Here is a 24,447-nt window from a genome sequence, read left to right as displayed (position 1 = left end):
GAGAACTGTACAACAAAGCTCCCTCTTGTACAACAATTCTCCCACAAACTATATGTTTACATCCAGTATATTTTTCATCAATCTTGTGCTTCTTTTATTAAATCCTAAAGTTTAGTTCCCGAAATACTTGGATAAAATCCCGAATTTATTATTTCTTTGTTACTAGTAATATATAGCTGACAACATAAAAACACAACATAATACAAAACATTAGCTTAAGAACATAGGTTCTCTATAATAAAATCCATATCTGTTTACCTGTATAAAGTACTTTACATCAGAAGCACTTTGTGTTCACTTTACAAATACAGTAGAGATTTTGTCAATTGGGTGTGATGTGCCTGTTGCATGTTTACCACACGAAAAGTTAATGTTACTACAGTGAACTTCCAACTCTATTAAACAAAAATTATTAAATTTTTAAATAGCATAATAATGACTTAAGTAAGAAGCATATAATTATAAATAAATGAAACTGTGAGTGATAGGAGATCTTACCTGGTTTTATTTACTATGTTCTGGCATGATGCCATAAACAGGAGCTTAACTTTCTATAACAAACTCTAACTAAACTAAAATTTTTCTTCATAACTACAAACTAAATGTGTGATCACTTCTGTGGCACATACATAGAAATATAAATATCATTATAAACAGGGAAGAAATACTTACACAGTACAGTTCCACATAAGAAAATCAACTGAACTCAAACTAAATAAGTAATGTTTAAAGTTACTATGTGCAAGCTACTCTATATTACAATTTCAAATCAGAAATTTTTGTTAATATTTAATTACATTTGAGAAGACCATCTATTATTTTTATTCATTACTAACATGTATTTTTCTGCAGGAAAATATTCCTTAATTTTCATGTGTGAGAAACTGACAACTCCAGAACAGTTCTTAAATATTATCTGGCATTCTGATCTGCAATTTATCATAATCTAAGAAACACTGTATTACTGCTTCACTTTTTTCATTCCATCTTCCATTTGTTTGTCCTAGAATGTGCTCATATAATGAAATGTGCATTGAATGGTCTCCCACTTTTATTCTGTGTATTTTTTGTTAAATACCATACTCTCATATTTAAGAAATTGAGAAAGATTTTTGTTTTGCTGTACATGTTGGACATGAAAGTTGATTGAGAAAATATTTCAGAGTCATGCCTGTTACCTGTATGCTTCTAATTAAGACACCAACCATTAGTTAAGATTTGCATAATTTCTCGGCCAGTCCACCCACACAGCTGAACAATCTTTGTACTCACACTTCTGTTTTCCATTTAATTAATTCACAAAGAAAAATTATAATTTTAAGGTACTTGAAGTGAAAGAGTAACTTACCAACAGGTTGAATATCAGCTTTGTCATCCAACTTAGACAAATCTATTTTGGTTTCTAATAAAAGAATAAACAAGTACATGAATTTGATTGTGAATTAAATGAATGAAAAAGTTAGAGTTCACAGTCAAAACATCAACAAATTCTACACAAAATAACATACAACTGCTTACAATGTGAAAATTACATACCTCTTTGGAGCTGCTTTAGCAATACAAATAAACTCTCTCAAAACAAAAGCTTTAGTTTTATAAAGTGAAGATTTATTCACAATAGGTAATTTTTTAGCAACAAACAACATTTTACTTTATTATTAGTTTATAAACTTTAGTTTTATAAAGTGAAGATTTATTCACAATAGGTAATTTTTTAGCAACAAACAACATTTTACTTTATTATTATTATTGTTTCCCATGCAACTGATGAATGTATATTAATTAATTGCTCATTTGTAATTCTTTAATCACCAAAATTATTGCTCTAAATTTACTGGCAAAGTTAAAAGAAAGAAGTTTTACAATAAGTACAGGACTCATAAAAATATAAAATATATTCCATATATACACTGAAAATTGAGATATAAATTATTTAATATCTCATAATGCTATATACAAATTTTCATCTATTTTTTTCAAAAAATATCAGTGCTAAGAATATAGTTCTGTTCAGAAAAAATACAAGATAATATCACTATTCCACTTTATCATATAATGTCAACGAGATTAAAAAAATAGCACTATCTCACCCTCAGTTCTTTCTTCTGATTTACTTTCATCTTGTTTCTCCTTAGATCCAGTAGTATTCAATTTTGCCCCACCTAGAACAACACCAACCTGACCTTACATTGCATACATACCTGTTTATACTGAGCTGAAGTGAAAATTACAACAATCTCTGTGGGTTCAGAATACCTAATGTTCTGCTAGTTTGTTTGTTTTTTACTAATGCCCCACAAGGTACAACTACATTAAATACCTGCTACTTATCAAATTTAATGTAAGTTCTTTATTGACAATTATTCTACTTATATTAACAGTCTCAGCTTTCACATTTTTTCATAAACTTTCTAGTTTTACTGTTTTACAACACTATTTGATGTCTCTAAGTATGTCAAGCATGTTATACCTCAGAAGGACAATGTAATGTAAACAAATGAACCAAGTTGCATCATGCAACCTTAGAGCGTGAATTACACAAGCCAGTTTGATCACGAAATCACAAAATTTTTAGTAAGTTTTGTTTATCTGACAATGTTTCTTATTTTAAAATTTTACTTATTTTTGTTTACAAATTAAAAACTGAACAAATTTAAGACATTCTGAATGATTGCTTAAGGGACAACCATTTCCCAGACTTTTGGTTGTTCTGTAAAGAAAAAGACTCATTTTGTAAGCAGTAATAATTAAAAAAAAATACTCACAACAACGTTAGAATTGTGTACACAAAAAACAACAACAGATGATTAACGAGGTTATATCAAATAGATTGTTAATTACTATAAACACCATTATCACCACTGACACAATATTATGTATTCACTGATGCCTCAACAAACAACTGTAAAATGCTCATCAATACAGTGGGCTAGTTCTTTAAGTCATTATGTCCATTACTGGACACTAAGGTGCCCTTGCATTTCTATTACTGAAAAGAAATAATAATATATAATAAAGGACATGCAAACATATGAGAATTGACCTAAATAGTGAATACAATATTCTCTTTATGACAGAATCATTAATTTATTATCTGGAAATAAAACAGAAATAGTGACAAAGGTTATAAAATGCTGTGAGCTCTGAAGCACAAACACAAGTGAAAAATTATGAATATGTTATGTAACAGGATAACATTTAGTTCTCACACAGTATTTTTAACTTGTACAAGAACGTAAGACTGCTGACAAAATTAGCACCGAAATATATGGTGATTACTGTGTTTCAAATTTAGAGTTAATAAGTTTCAATAATGATACGTTTAAAATAGTAGAATTTGCTAAACTGTTAAACTACACTCCTGATATGAAAAATGTACTTGAGTAAATTGTTCTATGAGTAACTTTCCAACTATTTAAAATTAATATCTGGAATTTAGAATCTAGATTTACAAAAAAATGTTCAGTGTATTTTCTTTCCAAACAAAATTTGTTCTAGAAAAAGGCCTAGCAAAATCTCAGGTGCTAGGTACCATGACACCCAGTACTTTCTTCCACTCTATTCATATGTAGGGCTATGCTAAACAGAACCCAAATCTGGAATACTTTTGAAGTCCAGAATTACATTCACACTCTTTCAGTCCAACATTAAACTCTGTTTCTAGGATTTTAATAATGGATTCAGCTAAAAATAAAAGAGGCAAGTCTAGACTTGCCAACTGGCCAACTTACAATTTGAATGCATGCCAAATCCTGTGTGCAAAAAGTCTGGATATCATGCAACACCTGAACTTTTGCAACTAAAATGCATTTCCAAGTGACAATTTTTCAAAACATAAGTTATTGCCTAGAATTGTAATAGCACAATTATTTTGAAAAAAAATTTCAGAAAAATGCAAATAACTAAGAATTGCAAATAATGAAGGTGCAGATAATCGAGGCACCAGTGTAGCCCCCCATTTCCCAGTACAAACAGTAGTCAGGTTAGGCACACTTAGCTCATGAGTTTTGGGGCCAACTCCTAGATCAAAAATATTTGTCGAGGATTGTTCTTGAATAATAAAATAATTACACTTACAGTACAAAAAGATAAAGAAAAACCTATATAAAATGGTCTTACCGACAAAGTTTATTTTAGGCACCAATACATTTGCTTTGTCTCCTGAGGTACCACCATCTGACTTAGCAGAATCACCATCACCACCTTTGATACCTTTCTGAGTGATGGAATTGGTACTAATGACTACAGGATCTGCAGAAGGAATTGGTTTACCAAGTTTTGTGTGCAACTTTACGACCTACAAAAAGTAACAAAAATATTCTAGTAACATTGACTGAAGTAACAGCAAAACAGGCAAACAGTTAAAAATTAAGCCAAATAATATCTCTTATAAATCACCTGATGTGACTTCTACAAAACAAGATTATTACATACCAACTTCATATGCTTTTTACAAGGCAAGATTACTTCACAACTACTTAACTTCTAGAAAACAAAACTGCTTCACAGCTACTCAACTGACTTCTTTGAAAAACAAAATTACTTCAAGTTTTTAACTTGACTGGCCTTGTACTTCAAATTCTTTATGAAAACAAATGGCATGACATTTAAAAAATTGTCCCATCTCTCTCCAATATCATCTATAAAACAAATTAAAACTGTTTATCCTAAAAATAAAAAATTTTAATAAGGTAATTTTATGAAAACTGTCTATAATTATATAATGTCAGAGGCTTGACTGTTATGAGCTTATTGATTTTCATGTTAAGATCAAAAATACTTTTCTTCATTTTAAAATTTCAATTGCATAATCCCTAAAACCTCTTCAATTAAATGTCAAATTCATTTTTTATTGCAGAAAAATTTATTTCATCTGTTATTTTCAATAATATAACTATATATAGGGATGGTTCATTTTACTGATCTCATAACCACTGTAATAATATTAAGTAATTTTAAGTTATCCTTTTTTCTTTCTAAAATGACTGCAAACTGTAACACAAAACTACAACTGTTTATCCTAATTATCTTAATATTTCTAACAGTATATGTATATTTCTACTTAATTTATTGTTTTCTTGCTTCTATAAACCTTGTCTGACAAATAATCCTGCCAAACAAGTTGTAAATTACTTGGCATACATGTAAATCATTATTTTATCAAAGTACATAACACTTCAGCTACTTACAAACATACCGTGAAAAACTTTTATTAATGTTATTCTTTATCTTACCTAAAGTAACCTATTACACTCTTAAGTTTTACAATTTAGTTACATCCATAGCAGTAAATAGAGAATACACATGAAAAACAAAAAATATCCAATTACCCAGGTTTTCTTTTCCTTTGCTATCAATGAAACTTAAACCTAATTTTTATACTAATGGTACTACCACACTAAATGTTTGAACTAAAATAAAAATTGATCATTCTCTGTATAAAATACAATGTAATGTAACACATCATTTGATAGATTAAAACCTAAGCTTTCTACTGGTTATATATAATATGGTATAAAACATCAGAGAAAACTAGCAGAAAGTTCTAAAATACAGAATGTGAAAAGTGGGCATGGGAAGAGGGATCTGATTTTCTACTTGATGGCTACAAATAAAGTCAAAAGCTATAAAAATTATGCATTGTCTGAGTGATAATGACATTATAATAAGTAATTTATGTTAAATTTTGTACTTCTTGAAAGAGTGATAACTCATTTAGAGAAAATCGAGTTATCTAAAGATAAAATGTCACAATTCTCATACTAAGAGAAATTCAGAACTTTTTTAAATATTGCCTTACAAAATCAAAGAATTTAAAACTTAGATACTATTAAAATCTGAGTTATTAGCTAAATTTTTATGTTTAATCACATATTACAATATAGTTTAATTAAACTTTGAATGTAACTCACTAAAACCTAATGACATGCAGAGCAAAAGAGGCAAATGACAAGTGTTGACAAGTAATCCTTGACTCAACAGTAACAGAAAAAGTAGGACACTCTGCAGTAACTATATCCAGAATTTACTTTTTTTTGAAAATCCATAGGAACATGCATTATTTTATAAGAAATCTAAAAGTATGTAACGAACAGTAACAGGATAAAACCAAAGACATTATGACTTTTTTTTTTTTTATCAGTACAGTTGGGTGATTTTTTACCTTAATTGAGACAATTGTCATGGCATGATTTTAGTACATCAATTAAACATTTGAACTTTTTGAAGAACTACTGACAAAAATTAGACTGTATTAAGAGTTTGTTCTTGACAAGATGTAAATGAGATAAGATTCAAAGCTAACCTAAAATTTAAATTAGCAATGTCTAAAGTGTTACAAGTATGAATGCAACCATGATTCACATCAGATCCTCAAAAAGTTAGCAGTAAGGAAATGTTAGAAGCAATACTGTTAAAGAACCTAAATAGAAGTACGTATGCATATTGGTATAGTTACAAATGTATCCAATGTCTTGTCTTCAAATGGTAAAGACAGAGAAGACAATGTGACATGATGTGAATCTTGAGGATACTAAGGGGAACAATTTAAGATCAGGTAAGGAATAGAGAATAAAAGGACTTTCTAACTGTAGTAAATGTCCACTACACATAAAAAGACATAAGAGTACTAATATGATGATGACATAGCAAAATAATAGTTTGCAGGTAAGATAAAACCACCTTAACAACTACCCAAATTAAAGAAAACAACACAAAGTGCAAAGACAAACTTGATTAAACTTTATTACAAATGTGTGACATTTTGACAAAATTGTCATCATAAATAAATAACCTTGCCAAAACACTGTAAATTTGTGATAAAGTTTATTTCATTATCTATTCAAGCTGTCCCAAACTTGAATTTTCAAAAAAGCGAGTTCCTCGTCATCAAATTCATGCACGGTGAAAAGATCTTTGTATCATGCCACACCTAGCCATATACCTCACTCTCAAACTTCCAGATTTCTGGATGAGAAGAAATACCCCACCATTTACCAAAATAGTCATATCTGCTGCTATTGAGTCAGAGATTACTAGTTAATTAAATTTTGAAGGTACCCTATAATAATAAACATTATGATATTTGAACTTTAACCAAACTACTTATACACAGTTCATAGAACTGTATATTGACTTCATTAAATATAAACCTCAGATAGATGTAATTTTTGTATATTTTTGCTCTACAATTGCTTTGCTGCACACAAATAAAAAGCTTAAAATGTACTGAAATATAATTTGGAGTTACACAATTCTAATTTTTCATGTTAAACAACCAGCTTGATTATAGCCAAACTTATAACTGCCATTTCTATTTAAACTCTCATATACCTTGTATTAGCATTTGATGATGTAAATATTTCAGTTAAGTTTCAGATGTTTTAAAGGAAACTAATTACATTTTGTTTAAATAAAAGATATTTCAAATAATTAATCTACATATTTCAAAAAATGAAATATTTTGGTTATTTACAGAAACAACTAATCTTTTAAAACCTTACTGCATCAAAAAATACACATGATTAACTGTTCTTCCTTTCACTCACTTTTTGATGTTTAGCTCCACGAATGTGTGCTGCATAAGTATCAGCTCCTGTGCAGGTAACATCACAGAGCTCACATCGAAGAGATGTTCCACCTCGAGGATTTGGTACGATATTATTTCCCTGTTTTGATGAGGCTTCTTTCTTCTTGTGTTTCTGACCTTCTACATGCTCTCTGTATGTCTATTATCATCATCACAACAATATCTGAATTACTACTTAGCCTGGGTTTACAAATGTAAATTAAACATTAATTATCAAAAGCATTGAACACTATAATTTAGAACTGAATCAAATATGTTGAAAGTATAGTTTCATAAACATTCACCTCACCATAAATATAATCAGAAACTAGATTTTGGCCACATCAACACATTTTAATTACAGGCATTACTAAAATCCTTATACTTGGAATACTTTACACCCACATCTGTTTTACTGATGGTGGATGCAACCCAAACCATGAACTACTTGATCATGAGTGCTGATAAAAGCAGCTTCCAAAGAGGGTCTTACTAATGATATTTTATTGAATACAGCACAATAAAAGAATTATTTCAGTAAATCAAATATCTACATCATAAATATCTTCAATATAGTGTGTTTGTATCATAAATAAGGAATACTAAATTATCTAACTCTATTTGAGCTATGTTCAACTAATAAGTACAAAATTTGTCAGAAATCAAATTTTAAATTAGTTATTTTTCATTAGAATGATTTTATTTTTCAAACTATACATTTATTTAAGGAAGTTATTTTACCACTTTTTATCCATTTTTAATACTAATTAAGTTTTTCAAATGGCTGTTAAATAATTAGTTTTCAAAAAATTTATTTTTTATAACAAATGTTTTGTACATTCTCCTGAATTATTTCATTAACACTACTGAATTAAAAATTATTACAGACAAACTTCTTTTCATGTCATTCCTGATGTGTGAAGAATCTTAATATTTTAAAATGTGGCATATCTAAAAACAGTTGTTGGTATTTAACAAAGCTATACAAAAAATTACTTATACCACATTCACTACAGGCCCAAAACTCAATTTTTAGCATTACAAGCCTTCAGACTTATTACTGAGTTCAGAAAAAGATACATTTATTACATAATCTGTAATGCTAAAGGCAAACCCCAGCACAAACAATTTGAAAAGTGGGTTAATCACTGCTTAATAAATATATCTTTTCAACTGCAAATTTCAAATGCTATTTTTAAAACAGAAATACTTTGAATAAAGCTTAAATTACTCTGTTACTAGTAAAGGATAAAAAGAAACAGTAAACAATTTAGCTTTCACCTTACTTTCTATTATACGTAATCTTCACTTACTATAAGTTAGTAATATGAGTATATTTCACATTTATTCTTTAAATTGTAGTCTATTTAATATTCAATCCTCATTTCTAGGTTTAACAACAATGAAAAAGACAATTTCATAATTTTAAAGACCAAATGAAAGTTATGCAATTTTTGCATTCAAAATAACCAACTGAATATTACCTGCTGAAAATATAATACATTAATTTGCATGAACTGAACACTAATAGCTCCAAAAAATTGATCTAAAACCTCATTAACAGTTATTTTTACAACTGAACTCATGTTGACTGGTACAAAACACTATACAAGTTTTATTTTCATACAATCAGTTCATTTACAGTAAAAAATAATGTAATCCTTCACATTTTTCATAACTTTACTAACATACTTCCTCAACATAAAATATTTTTAAAAAGTTGCTTGTAAATCCTGCTACCATAAAAAACCTCAAATTATCAATAACTTAAAAAACTTTGTAATTTTTATTAACAACTTGTATAATTAGCTGTCATAAGTTATTTTAGAACTGAATTTATTTCAACTAGCATTTTTTACTTTGCTAAAAAGCATGCAAAAGCTCAACAGGGTCATTCAATAAACTTTCAAGCAATCCATAAAATGGAACAAAAAGACCAAGGTTTAACTAGAGAAATAGCATACAATGCCAAAGTTATAAATTAAAGGTATAATTAAATAGAATTGCAACTTGACTAATACATAGAAGGTAAATACCACACCTGAGGACCAGCACAACTAATCTTGCACACTTCACAATAGTGTAACTGTTCAGGTTTGGGTGCAGCTTTTTGTTTCTGGAACCTCATAGGTACTCTTTTAAAACCAGACCAATTATTACTGTGAACTTTTGAAGGCTGCAAATTAGAAGTGGTGGTATTCTGTTGATTGGTAGTAGTATTAGCAGCAAGAGGTGTACTAGACTGAGCTGTCTGTTGTTGATGTCCATATACAGGAGCTACATAAAGAACTGATATATATTAGAAAATGACTTTTCCTGATCAAAGGAGCGCACTTTTAATTTATACTATGAATACAACTCTGAATATTCACATAACAATTACAATTAGTTTCACAAATGCTTTTTTTATTATAATGTCTTCAAAATGTGCAAATAAATCTAAAGTTTCTTTATCTAAGTTCTTCTAATAGAACTGAAAATAATTACAATGCAATGGGTATTAAACACAAAACCAAAGCACACAATCTAAAGCTTCATTGTTTTAAATTTAAACAACTGGTATTCATATAAATAAAAGAGTATTACTTCTAGTAGTGTAGTTTCCACTACTTCCTGTATTAAATGTAGAGTAACTAGAAGATACTCCAGGTGTATTTGTTGTGTAGGCATAAGATGAAATTGAGCCAGCTGGCACATTCTGAGTCTTCTGTGGTTGACGCTGAGATGCATATGCTGTATTTGTTGAATATGAAGGTTTTCCTGCAGCTATAAAACATATACATATACATGTTTTACCAAATTTAGAGATTTGAAAATAAGACCACTAGCAAACTTCTTATTCATTATACAGTATATTCTCTATGGAGTATCAATATTTTAAATTGTTTGTACAGTTAATTCACATATTAACTAATCCTTTTCTAAATGCTTGGTTTGTACATCTTAAATTACAAATTAAATTATAAATGGGTCTTCCTACTTTGAAAAATTATCAACTTCCCAAACTAGAAAGTATTGAAACCTGTCCCAATAGGAAAAAAAAAAAAAGCTTAACTTAGTCAAAATACTATAATATCAGAAATGATCACATGATGTTTTTAAGAGTACAGATGATCCCAGAGATTCATAAGTTAGATGAAGAGAAATTCAGTTAGCACCTCTCCTTAGCCAAACAACTTTTAAATATTCATGAAGACTAAATGGAAAAATAAAAATATAATGCTGGAGTAAAACAGAGAAGAGAAAAATCATGCTAGTTCACAACTACAAAAAATAAAAATACTACATGAAGTAAGCATAACTAAAACAAATAGTGAACACAAGCTAACAATCAACAAATGTAAGTAATTTTTTTATAACCAATCCTCAATTATATTTTATGGTTAGTAAAAAACAAACAAGTATTTGTAAATGAAAATTAATACCAAAAAATTCTATATTTTAATGCCATACTGCAGAAAAACTGTTAAATTCCAAGACACTTCACTTATGTATGCATGTGTAATGAAGTCACATTTTACATTATTTTGTGTTTTAAAACATTAAAAAAGATTAAAGCATTTACTGCTGTGCAGGAAAAGCCATCAGATGAGAAACACTTTGAAATTCACATTCAGTCATCATCTGATCAACAAATATAAAATTGATATTCAAGCAGTTTATTTAGTTTGGTTTAAATTTCGAGCAAAGATACACGAGGGCTATCTGCATTAGCTGTCCCTAATTTAGCAGTGTAAGACTAGAGGGAAAGCAGCTAGTCATCACCACCCACTTGGGCTACCCTTTCACCACCAAATAGTGAGATTGACCATCACATTATAATGCCCTGATGGCTGAAAGGGCAAGCATGTTTGGTGCGATGGGGATTTGAACTCACACCCCTAAGATTACGAGTCGAGTGCCTCATCCACCTGGCTGTGTCAAGCTTATTCAAGCAGTATCAGCAACAAGTTACTCTTATAGTTTGTGAGATATTAGTCAACTTTTGACTGCTAATCAAATATATTTACATTACAGCAATATATTTTAACTGACTTGTGTTATTCCCATAAATGATATATTATTAATTAAGGAACTTATGAGTGGATATAAGGAAGAACATAAGTGCCAGCAAAACCTTTCACTCACTTCCATGAATCATCAGACCAACTGGGATACAACAAACACTGTACCAGTCAAAATGCTATTTATCATCAACTACTCTTACCAGTTTTGCTTAAGCTGTTTTATATCAGAATAATAACTGATTTTTTATTACACTAAATTGTACAAAAATAGGAGTACCTATGGGTACTAACACTTATTTCTTCCATTCTAAATAAAGCACTTTTTTTTTAAAACCACAGGTAATGTTTATGTCACCACCACCAACAACAAAAAACAAATAACATATCGTTTCTTTAAGTAGTTAGTGTTTAGTCAGTCAAACACTATGTATTTTCACTCTATTTACATTAGTGGTGAAAACTGGTATGTGTTAGCCAGTACAATCAAACTTGTATTCCATTTTTCTTCAATTTCATTTCCTGATTATTTTCCCCTTTTATACAAACAAAAAAATTAATTATGCCAGTAAAAAAAATACAGATTTTAATTCAACCAAGTTTCATTCATTACTTTGGAGTTGTCCTACTGAGAAAACTGATGCATTAAGTCTAGCCATTATGAATATTAGCACCTCAATGATCACAGACACCTTTCACTAAATGAAATGGAGTGATATTTTACAACATAAAACAAACATATAGAGGTTAACAAGCACTACTTTCTACTTTAAAATTAGTTACATTTTATGAATGGACTTTATATTAATCACAAAAAATTGACTCAAATGTTTTACACTACAACTTTCCTCATAGGTAAATGGTTGAAAAGTAGTTTTAAAACAACACTTGCTCTGAAATCGAAACAGATCTATTAAAAGATGCCACAGTTACACAAAATATAGAACTGAGTGAAGTATATAGTCACAAACACAACAGAAATTGTTAGACTCTGAATAAATTTGCCATAGATTAATATATCACATTCCCTTATAAGTCTATTTATAAATAATATCTTGAGTAGATAGATTATTTTACAGTATTTTGTCATATATAATGCACATCTACATTAATTACAAAGTAATTTAAAATTAACATTCTATTAAATCTGTAGTACTTTTGATGTTGTATCTACATTTCACATACATATTAAATTGTATACAATGTATTGTAAGTTATTTTCCGTGATTGATGTAATTACAGAACCTGGCTGACATTTTTAGTAGCCTACAACTGCCTTATCTTACCAGGATGGTTTCTTTTAATTGTTTAACAAATCTACTTGTAACTCACTCCATAGTTATATTTTAGCCTTTATTCTACAAGAAACTTTTAACTGGATTCCAAACCTAGGATCTTAGCAACTGGATACAGGAATTTCATATATTGGACTGGGTTTGCATGTTAACAGCTCCTTTGACAGTTATCTTTATGTTTCCATTAGTGATGATTAGGTTTATCAATGTAAATCCTCAGTTTGTTTAGAAGATTTTTAGCTGTTGGACATCGAAGATTTCTTTAATTTTCTTGTTTCTAAAAATTACTACTGGAATATTATTTTGTATATGGTGATTCTCTTGTCTGACATATGTAACATATTGATCTTACATGAACTTACTACTTCACTAATATATTTATTCATGTTCATGTACAAAGTAAAAACTTAAATTTTTCTTTCTAAATGTACTTGAAGGAGGGGTTTGTTATTGGAAATGGTCTAAAGTGAGAGTGGGTGAAACTGGAATCCTAACTTTAGACCACAAATTAAAAAATAAGTATTACACTTTCAGTGAGATTTCTTGATATTTTCACTTTTCTCTGAGCTTCAAACATGAACTGAGGTACTTAAGAATAAAACTGTTTGCATACTTTCACAATGCACAAAACACAGGGCACCTTTTAAACTTATTGTACCAGCTATATACTTGGAAAATCCGTTATAAGCCTTTCTTCTAGGAATCATTCTCTAAATTAATAGGGAGTTACTGTATGTTGGAAAATTATCTGAAACAATTGTACTAAAGTGCTCAATCCAGAATGTGAAATGGACAGTAATTTTAACAGTTGTAAACTAAAATTTCCATCACTTTGGATGAGCTGTTCTCTGTATTTTTCTAGCTCGCCAAAAATAAAGCAAGATACATATCAATTCTCTGATATAACTGCACTATCTTCTAACCCTACTGAAGAAATCTTTCAAAGTATACTTGAAGTAGCTGTAAACACAAGTTTAGCTCTTTATGAACTAGTATCTCAGGTTTTTATAGAGATAAAATGAAAGCATCAAGTATTAGAGCATTACATGCAATATATTCCCTCTAATAAACTCCAAAATAAAATAATAAATGAAATTTTGGGGTTTTAAATTTTCTTGAGATGCAAGCTTTATTAATATATGTTTTGAGTGAATTTAGTTTAAAAGATTTCAACTGATAGCCCTAATTTTCAATTACTTCCCTATTGTAATTACTATTGAGTCTTTGGAAATCTTTAAATTTCCCACCTGCAATGACATAACTTAACGGATGAAACTAAGCTACAAATTTGTAAGTTTTCACTGATTTGAGGCTTGTTTTTGTTCAAATAGTTTTAAAACTAAAGTTTGAAAGTAATGTCAAAAACTATATATTTTCAACTATCTGAATGTTTTTTTTAAAATAATATTTAAGTTTTTAAAGTTGACACGTTCGTATATATATCTTCTAGAACCTTGTAGTATTTCCTTTCCCACAATCATCTACCACAGAGATCCATCCCTTCCTCACAAAGTGACAACAAACTGTAAAGTTACAAAACTTATTACATCCCAATGTGCCTTGAGTAAGTAGATCTCTTGTTCTTATGTTAGTAATGGTTTAGTGATATTTGAGCAACACAGAAAAGTAATAGGCTAGTTTAATATATTTCAACTAACATTTATATACTGCACTAAAGTTTTCTAACTTGAAGCTGTGGTGAATGCTGGTATGATACTTTGTCCTCAAGCAAGGGTAAAAACATGAACACAATAACTTGGTAAAAGGAGGAAATTTACAAGATTTATACATGTGTTTGAAGTGCCTGTCTTTGAAATACTGTGATGTTTATACACACGTGTTTGAAGTGCCTGTCTTTGAAATACTGTGAATTTTATGTATTACCAATTTTTATCAATGCAAATTTAGAGGTGGCATAATACTTACCACCAAGCTCCTCAAGGGATAAACCAGTTTTTCAAAAGCCATAACAAACCAATATACCAGCTGGTATGTATGTAACTTCTTCAGGATTCAGTTGAAGAAAAAAGTTAATCTTATGCAAACCATATGAATCAGGCAATGAGTATTGGCAAACCAATAGACCAATCTAGATGAGAACTTCAAAACATCAATAACATAAGCTTTTATATCAATGATAATTCAACAGCTGTATTGCATTTGACACAAAACCTCCAAATTAGCAGAACAATACCAGTACCATAACCTTAGAGTCACAAATGAAGCAACCTTCCACATCTGCCTAAGAACCCACTAAGCAAATCATCTGCTGAAATTAGAAAAGTCTAATTACCACTACTAAAAAGTATAAATGGAACATCCATAATCAATAGCCTATGAATATATATTACTTTCATTAGTGTCTCACAAAATAATTAATTGAAACTAAGTAAATCAATTAATGCCATGAAAAGAATCAAGTCGGTTATCTAATTGTCACCATTTTCCATTACTTCAACTATCCTATGTTTGCTCTAGCTTTTATACAACAACAAATATGGGAATGTATACAAATTATGCTAATTTTAAGAATATTCATTTAAAATAACTGCTCTTGCACTTGGACATAGAAAAATATCCTCACATCCCAGTAACAAAAGACACATCAAGATACCAAGCCATCAGTAAAGGTAGGGGATAAGTAAATCAGCTTTAACTTGTCCTTCCTTCTGAACATTGCTGTGTAGAGTACTAAGAAACAGTGAAAACATGGTGTCCAAAGATTTTTCATATCTGCATCTTTTTTTGAAAGAGCAAGATTCGGTTACAGAAGCACACATCTGTAATTGGCTTTTGCAAGTGCAAGTTAAAAAATTGTACTGCTCTAAGTTTTAAATACAAGTAAGTCTGTGTAGACTTTTCTCTGTAGCTTACTGAATAAACAATTAGTTCTGAAGCACAACTGTTACATTGCTAAAGCAACAAAATGTATAAATTATGACATCTGAGACATGAAATGAACACCTTTTTAAAACTACACCAAACATGTATGTACAAGGAAACCTTTTCACACTGATATTGGATATTACTTAAACACTAAAACATACAACAAATGTACAGTGTCAGAATGGCACCTGCAGTTGCACTTACACCAAATATCCAAATATAACAGTTCACAATTTGTCAATGCAAGTCACAGAATATTTATAAATCAGAGCTATTATACTTTCTAAGACCTTTGAAAATGATATATTTATGGAGCATATGAGCAACAAATATTTAATACTTACCTGCAGCTTATTTCATAACAGTTATCTTACACTTGCTATACATTACATTAATACACAATTACTCCTTCACTCACACAGTAAGAATGGTTTGCTTTTATCAAATGATTTTATCTCACTCTAAATTAAAAAATAACACATCAGAAAAACAATCTGAGCAAGAAGGTGATAAAAACAATGTTCTTTCATGTCCACTGATATTTTCCATATCATGAGACCAAACATAAATTAATTATTACATAAAAAAGGAAGGAAAAATATATAGAAAGTTCAATAATTTCATAAGCAAAGCTGCACAAGTACATTCACATTAGGTTACTCTTATTAAAAGAATGGAAGAAATGTTTCTTAATACAAAAAGTAGCACGTTTGTTAGTGTGTTAGATTATCCAAAAGCAACTGAAGGATATATCTAAAAAAAAAAAAAAAATTAGAGAGAAATAAAGAGTTAACTACAGATTATATCAAAGTTGTTAAAAACACACACACACACACACAGACTAGGTGATATTTATGAGATCCTCGAGTTTCTTCAGTAATGATCATTCATACAAGTTGAAAGATTGCAGCTGTTTTAAAGTCATTCAAAACAACGTTTAATATACCCAGTACAGTATTACATTTTTATGTTGTCTTTCACTGAATATTGCTATTTCACAGGATGATCTGAAAAAGCCAAAAGTTCATTATGAAAAAATTAATAAGCCTCTTTGCCCTGGCTTTAAACTGAAACTATAATATAATATTAATTTTATTTGTCATGCTGTTGCCCTCGGGGAAAACTGCCATTTTTCACAATACTCACTCACTAATGACTGCACAAAGGTGTTTCCAGCACGAGGGCTTTTATTGAATACGGTTTTATTCTTGACTCCAGCATATGCAGTAGTACCACTGCTGTATCCATAAACAATGTTGGAGGTCATACCTGGATAAGAAAGGTGGTATAAAATCCTGGAATGTTTATGGGATTTACTCCCTCAAATTTTCTCTTTCTTTTGTGGTTAACCAATACATACACGCCATCCTAAAGAAATTATTTTCTACGTTCATAACAGACACATAATCAGCATTTAGAAATCCTTTACCCAGGTGATAAGGTTCAACATTTAAACTACCTGGAATAAAATAAATAGCCTACTATGTTATCAAGACGTTTGCTTACGAATCTAATTCTAAGGAGAAACTGACCAAATCCATTCTGTTATAAAACCCTTAAGAGAAAATTTTTATATCAACCACTGTCATTACATTTCACAATAACATTAGCATTTTAGTAAATACAAATCATTAAAAATTCCCTATATATCGCATCTTATGGTCTACGTTGGCACCTACCAAAAGAAAAATGCACCTTTTGTTTACCTATAAATATATATATATAGACTTATATTTTTTGGCATCTTATATAAAACTTTAGAATGAAAAACAAAAACCATGAAGTTTTCTCTGATGGAAAAACTATTTCAATCTATTTTAGAATATATTTTGCTGATCATATATACTAACATTCTAAACTGGTAAAAACAAACATTTTTTTCATTTTCTACCTTTTATATTTTGAACTTCTCAATATAACCATTTCTTTAATCATACATCACATTTTACAAATAAACCTTGTTCGGTTACTGGATTAAATGAAGTTCACTTTAATGACATTATCATATTTTACATGTGAATGTAATTATAGCTGGACAGAAGTTATTCACTTTGAAAGTTAATTTACTTGTCATATATAGCTGACTGAACCACAAGAGACCTAATTTGAAATTTGAAATATTTTCCAACTAAACTGTATAAAACAATGTTCCTAATTTTTTACAAGAAATACCACATTATTATAACCTCTGGAAATTTATGCAAATAAGAAGAGTAGTTTCAAATTACACATGAAGTTTAATTGTGACACATTTGTAATAGTAATTTTTTTTATGGATAAAATATTCAATTAAAAATTTAACATTAGGCTTGGCAAGCCATCAATAAAATAATTCATTCAAATTTATAACAATTTACTCAGTGTTGAAAGGGTTAAACAAGTTGAAATAGGAAGAGAAAAATTAAACACACACAAGTATAAATTGGTTTAACTTGATTTTTTTTATAGGCCTTAAACATATTCAAACTCAATTTTGTTTGCATTTATACAAGTTGGGTTCCCAATATTATAATAAAAAAAAATCTATTTTCAAATCCATTTCAAAAAGACCAGTTATATAGTCTCACTGGAACAAGCCAAGACACAATAAAATGCATTTTCTTTGCAACTATTACATTTTCATTAAAAATTATACACATTTAAGAAATAATACTATAACATAAATTTTTAAAACATTTAAGTTTTTACATATTTTCCAGGGAACATGCACATAAAACAAGAAGTATGAATCAGCACACGTTAATGAAATATCCATTGCTTGCACATGTTAAAAAAAAAAGGTCTTCAATCTTATGAACAAAATTTTAACCTTAAAATCTGGTTTTAATCTTATACAAAATTCAGTGACTACTTTGTTCATCACAATTTGGTCAAAAAATAAAAAGCACAAAATACTGATTTTTAAAGATAAATTATTTTTCAAACTTATTTCCTTATCAGTCAATCTCTTTGTAGAAATCTTCAATAAAGATTTGTTCTTTTCCCATTTCTATCACAATCTTTATAAAAGATCACTGTGCTTTGCAAAGTAATTTACCAATAAGTATCTGTTTTTAATTAATGTACACTGGGAGAATGTCCAAAACTCATGTTCAACCAAGTTTCACTTGAAAATATAAGAATGAAAAGTCTGATAACAGTTACACTTGTCACAAGACTTAGAATTAGGTCTATTACATTCTTTATTCAGCCTGAAGAGCTCTGGATTCAGTGAAATATACATTCAGCAATGGATACAAAATAAACACAGTGTGGATGGAATGCAATGATTATAAAATGTTCCAATTCCTAAAAATTCCAATTGGACAAAAGTAAGAATACAGTGTTTAAAAATACAATAAACCTAATGTCTTACAACAAGTATAATTAAAAGATTTGTTTCTTGCATGAAATGATGTAGATGCAGTCACAATAGGGTTCCTCTTAAAGTTAGAGAGATTAAAAAAGAGGTCATCAAATACCATTAGAATCCAATCCAAAAGAGGACAAGAAACTATAATGCATAATGAAAATTAAGAACATGAAATTTTTCATTGTTTTAGGTTATTCAGCAATGAATAGGTTTAGACATGATTGAACAGATCTCAGTCAATAAAAGTCACAAAAAATTGCTGACAAACATTTATTATTGTTTCTAATAGGTACACAATTGTATTATATATGTTCATGTTGAAAACCATTTTTACCAATGGAATGTTCTTGAGTGAAGCAGTTTTGCTTGAGGGAAAATTTCATCAACACCAAAGTATAACATTATGGAAGTTTCATCGCATTTTTCAACAAATGCTAAACTAATGCAAAGTTTTTTTTAAGAAACTGATGTGTTGGTTTTCCATTCTTCAAAGCTGAGACCAGAACATGGACATTTATTTAGAATTAAAAAAAATAAAGATTATGTACTGATACACAAATAAAGGAAATTAGTAATATGTTTCACAGTAATGGTCTTAGGAACATTACTTCAATTCATTCATCTACTGTTTTCTCACCAACGATTAAAGTAGTTTACAATTTTTCAAACTAATCTTTGTCCGCTTTAAAATTTACGAGCCAAAACTTGGCTCTCTCATACCTATTAAGACTTATTTGTGAAACAAAATAATCTTGACTGCTCTCACTATTGTAGTTATTGAAAAATTATTTTAATGAGTCATGTTTTTTTTTTTTTTTTTTTAATGTTTGAAGTACCTGTCTCATAATTAATTTTCTACCCTTTCAGGATGTTACACCAAATTAATTAATAAGTGAAAATGGAATTATCCACCTAGGCAACCAGATTCTTTGGGTAGAAAGAGGTCAGAACAGAGAAGAGCATAGGAATGATTGAAAAAATATACAGTGAACAGCATTCACAAAGATATCAAAATGACTGTAACCACACAACAGTAACAAGAGGAAAAAGAACTTCAATGAAAGGTGATGTAAAAATCAAGACAATAAAGTTTAGACAGAGAATGAAGGACTACACTGTGGTTCCAATCATAGAGAAGAGCAGGATGGGGAGGATGAAAAATGGGCAATGAATGAAATAACACAGAACAGAAGATTGGAAGACACACAAATTCAGTACAGTGAAAAGTGGAAGAAAAACGTCCTGTAACTAACAACAGAAGCAACTAAGAGAACCTGTCATAAAACACAAGGGAGTAATGGTAGGTCAAGAAAGATGGTAACCCTGGCAGAGAGACCAAGAATGGTATGTTGCCCAGTTATGCTGATAAACAGCCAAGAAGGATGGTAAAATAGAATGGGAAATCAAGGAAGTAACACAGCTTGAATGTCTTGACCATTTGGCAAGAGACTGAACAAAGTCCACATGTAAAGATGGAATACAGATAAGGAAGAATAACATATGCCAGAGTGAGACTGACAAACGGACTGGAACTGGTGATGACACCAACTGCCACCACAGAAGTGGAAACTACATCTGATCCTGCCAATATAGGGTCACCAACAGAATCCAAAAATAAGTGGTCTGACAATCAAAGTGAAACATGGAAAACACCAACATAAGAATAAACATTCCAAACAGCCCAATTCTGGCTGATAACATCCACTGAATATATGAACCAAAATCCAACATACCCAATTAAACAAGTCAACAAAAGGAGAAGAAAGCTTGAGCAAGTCCTCCTATTTGACATGGAATTGCAAAGCATATTCAAGAGGGGTAAAAATGGTTTCCAAAATCTAATGCCCATATGCATGTACATATACAGAAAGAAGTAGGAGTTACTAGGTTAGTGGTGAGTAAAAAATCTGCATTGACAGAAGGCAGTACTAATCAAGAAACCTTTTGTAAGAGAGAAAAGAGGTGATATGAAATGGCAAAGTCTTAAGCCATCAAATGACATAAAAATTCATTACTTCTAAAAATCAGCATTGTCAATTTCATCTTCTATGTGTGAAAGTTTATCTTGTAGTGTTCAGGTAGTGGAACTAATAGAATTAACTATAGTCTCTCTTGTCTCAGTTAAAAAAAAAGATAAATCCCATTTGTCGTAAGACATTGTTTGCTTTGTTTTCTCAGATACATAAGTAAATAAAACTGTTAGGTGAACTTACATCATCATTATAGAAAAAAGTAGGATTACATTTCATTTGCAAATGACAGCAAAAAACAGTACAAAATATCAAACATAAGTACAACATTTCTCATTTTTTCATGTGTTTTCATTTATTACTGAATGTAACAAGTAGAAAGTTATTAAGTTAGATTATAAAAAATAATAAAAATTCTTCATGAGTTATGCTTGTGCATTACATTATTGAATTCTTAAACATAACTTGTGTATCTCGCCAGTTGATTTACAACTGGTATGGTAGGAATATCAGTTAAACATGGTTCAAAGGGCAACAAAATAATAAAACTAAGTATCTTCAGATGTAGAATGTTATGAGTCTTAAGTTATTTAGAAAAAACAATTGTAACTTCCTGTTACAAACTGCTGTCATTCTACATAGAAAAGTGTAATTTAGACTGATTTTATATTTTTTTTTTTTTACAATGGTTACAAGGTCAATTAAATTGTTCAAGTCTACATGGAGTTAGGGTCAAGAAAATAACAGATAAAATATAAAGTCTTACTAGAAAAACATGCGATATTTATTTAGAAGGTTTTAAAGGTTACACAAATCAAATATGAAAAATTTCAGATAATTAAACAGACACACTGGTATGTAATCTTCTACAGGAAGAAACATTTCAGGCTATGTGCTAAAACCTTCAGTTAACCTTAATTATAAGAGCATACATCTTAATATTGCTCTCTTTCTCATGATGTGACTATCTATGGTACACATATATAAAATCATCCTTCTTCAATACAAATGGACAGATCTAAATAACACCTACAGCTTCTGTAAACGATACAAAGAAACCAGCAAGTTTATACTGAACAAACTAAGACAAATATAACAATAAAATAAATGTTATACAGAAATACAAGTTGCCTGTATGCCATGATCAAAACAAAGAGACTTTGACAAAACCCATATTATAGAAAATAAATAAAAAGAGTAATAGATTATACTCTATTAACCCTATGGCCCCCTGGTGCTATTTTTAAATTCCTTGCTGCATAAGGTGTTGTGTTATATTCAAAACTTAATTAAACCATTTTACTATCACTATATGTCAATGAAAGTTAACATTCTCCTATGCTGAAAATGTATTTCCAATGGAATTAACCTAAGCTGACACTTATATCTATTTCTCAACATTGATTTTGACTATCTAATCATTGGTCTCACATGATTCATTCTTTTATACCACACTTAAATGCCCATGACAATATCTAATTTCCAAATTACGCCACTCACATTGATGCACCCTCTATCCTGGTACTGTATACAAGCACCTCAATCAGATAAGGTAGTCACTTTTTCAAAACTTACCCCATCCCAGTCACTTAACACCAGGTGTTAGTGGGAAGGAATGGTAGGAGAGTGTCAGCAAAAGTATTACTGAAAATACATTTTCAGTTTAGGAAAATGTTAACTTCCAAGACGTATATTACCTTCACTGCCACCTATAGCTAAAGTTCCACATTAAGTTGGTGGAGGGGCCAGTACAGGCATTATCCACATAGAAAGCATCTGCATACAACAAGGATGTACAAAGATAAAAATAGCACCCAAGCAGGGAAACTGAACTACATCCAGAACAGTTACGCTCTTTGTTCTTTTCTTTTTAGAACTTAGGGTGGAATAGTACATGAGTAATCATTATAGGCTAGCTCCAACCAAGAGACCAACACTCCACAAAGTAGTAGGTTGGAATTAAGGGGTCTTGGGTCTATATCCTCTGTTAATGGATAGGACAACTGGAGAATGGTTCAACACTATTAGGTTTGTGTGTTTTCAACTACATAACTGTATATGAAACTACAAAGTTCCTGAGCATTTCATCAAACAGTTAACTACAGCATTCTTAGTCACACCTCAATATTCATAAATCAGCACTATTATTATTCCTAACATAATGTAGGAATTGCTATTTACTAGTACAATGTTATCAATATTTTATAGGTACTTTATGTGTTATATCATTTTAACAAAACTTCTCCATCCTGCCCTGCACTGTTTTTAATATTTTTGAAAGATGTTTACCCGTTTTGTCAGTTCAACTGAACATTGGACCCTTCCCTTTTAATAAGTATCTTTATTTAATGCACCATACCCAGCACCTTGTCTTGAATGGGTATCTAATTCAAAACCAAACTCATTGTTTGAAAAGCTAATTATATTAGCCAACTCAGTTTAGTTTACTTGATATGACACCAAGAGAGTTGATAGCATGCATTTGTATACTACTGACCCATGGGTTTCAATACTGCTTATATTTTCTTCCACATATCTTTTATCTATATGCTAAGTTCCTAATAAACTTTTAACCAAAATGATGCACACACATAGATAAGTTTAAAATGCCATAGTTTAGCAACAGCACAACTGGTTTTCAATCTAGAATTTGATTTGCACTAATGAAGAAACTGATATCCTTATTCTTAACTAGTTAAAAAAAAATGTGTAAACCACACTTTGTTGTGGAATAGGATAAATGTTTGCATTACAACAAAAAATGAACTATCATGGAATGCTGGATTCTATGTCTATGGGCATATACTACAACTGGAAGTTACAAAGCAACACTGCTTAATTTACAGTTATACTGTAACATTAAAGCTGCTGTTCAATTTATTCAACACCGTATATTACTTTAACTCTAAAAATAACACATTTTATACACATGACCAGGGTTAATAAATAAAAGAGCATATGAAAGTGTGATAAAAACGGTTTTAAAAATTTCAACATTTACAATTAGTGAATAAACTGGATAATTGTTTTTCTATGAAAGTTACTCTCACTAGTTGTACAGAGTAAAATCTAGTTTGATTACTGAATAGATTTATAAAACTATGATGAACCAGATATATAGAAATAGATGAACAGCAAAACCAGTGGATAAGTTTAGCAAAGATTTAACTAGTATAGCTAATCACCAAGTCAGGGACTGAAACAAACAAACATTAAAATATCTTTAAGCAGTTTACCTACTTGAAACTTTTATATTAAAACATTTTGATTTTGTTTAATATCAAAAACGATGCTTTCAAACAAAAACAGAACCTTATGAAGTATAATAGCAATTACAGGAAAATAATTTTCCATACGAAAGTATTACAAAGAT

General features: G+C 29.9%; 1 protein-coding gene across 9 annotated transcripts in view; it reads right to left on the bottom strand.

Moving 5' to 3' along the window:
- Positions 1–24,447, bottom strand: part of LOC143239618 (zinc finger RNA-binding protein-like) — a 76,369-nt gene that overhangs the window by 36,292 nt on the left and 15,630 nt on the right. For 4 of the 9 annotated variants that reach the window (XR_013021284.1, XM_076480909.1, XM_076480941.1 and 1 more), the window contains exons 4-10: positions 16,899–17,021; positions 10,154–10,333; positions 9,609–9,856; positions 7,548–7,727; positions 4,120–4,297; positions 2,091–2,162; positions 1,349–1,402 (exon numbers count right to left, since the gene is read on the bottom strand). Coding sequence is in view for 7 of the 9 variants with exons in the window: in XM_076480909.1 (XP_076337024.1) it covers positions 1,349–1,402; positions 2,091–2,162; positions 4,120–4,297; positions 7,548–7,727; positions 9,609–9,856; positions 10,154–10,333; positions 16,899–17,021 (1,035 nt within the window). In the remaining 2 variants the exon portion in view is untranslated. The remainder of the gene's footprint in view (positions 1–1,348; positions 1,403–2,090; positions 2,163–4,119; positions 4,298–7,547; positions 7,728–9,608; positions 9,857–10,153; positions 10,334–16,898; positions 17,022–24,447) is intronic. The other 5 variants (XR_013021288.1, XM_076480918.1, XM_076480944.1 and 2 more) reach the window with 3 other exon arrangements.

Source organism: Tachypleus tridentatus, chromosome 2 (genome assembly GCF_004210375.1).
Source record: "Tachypleus tridentatus isolate NWPU-2018 chromosome 2, ASM421037v1, whole genome shotgun sequence".
NCBI classification, from domain to species: Eukaryota; Metazoa; Arthropoda; class Merostomata; order Xiphosura; family Limulidae; genus Tachypleus; species Tachypleus tridentatus.
This window is presented reverse-complemented; position numbering and strand designations above follow the sequence as displayed.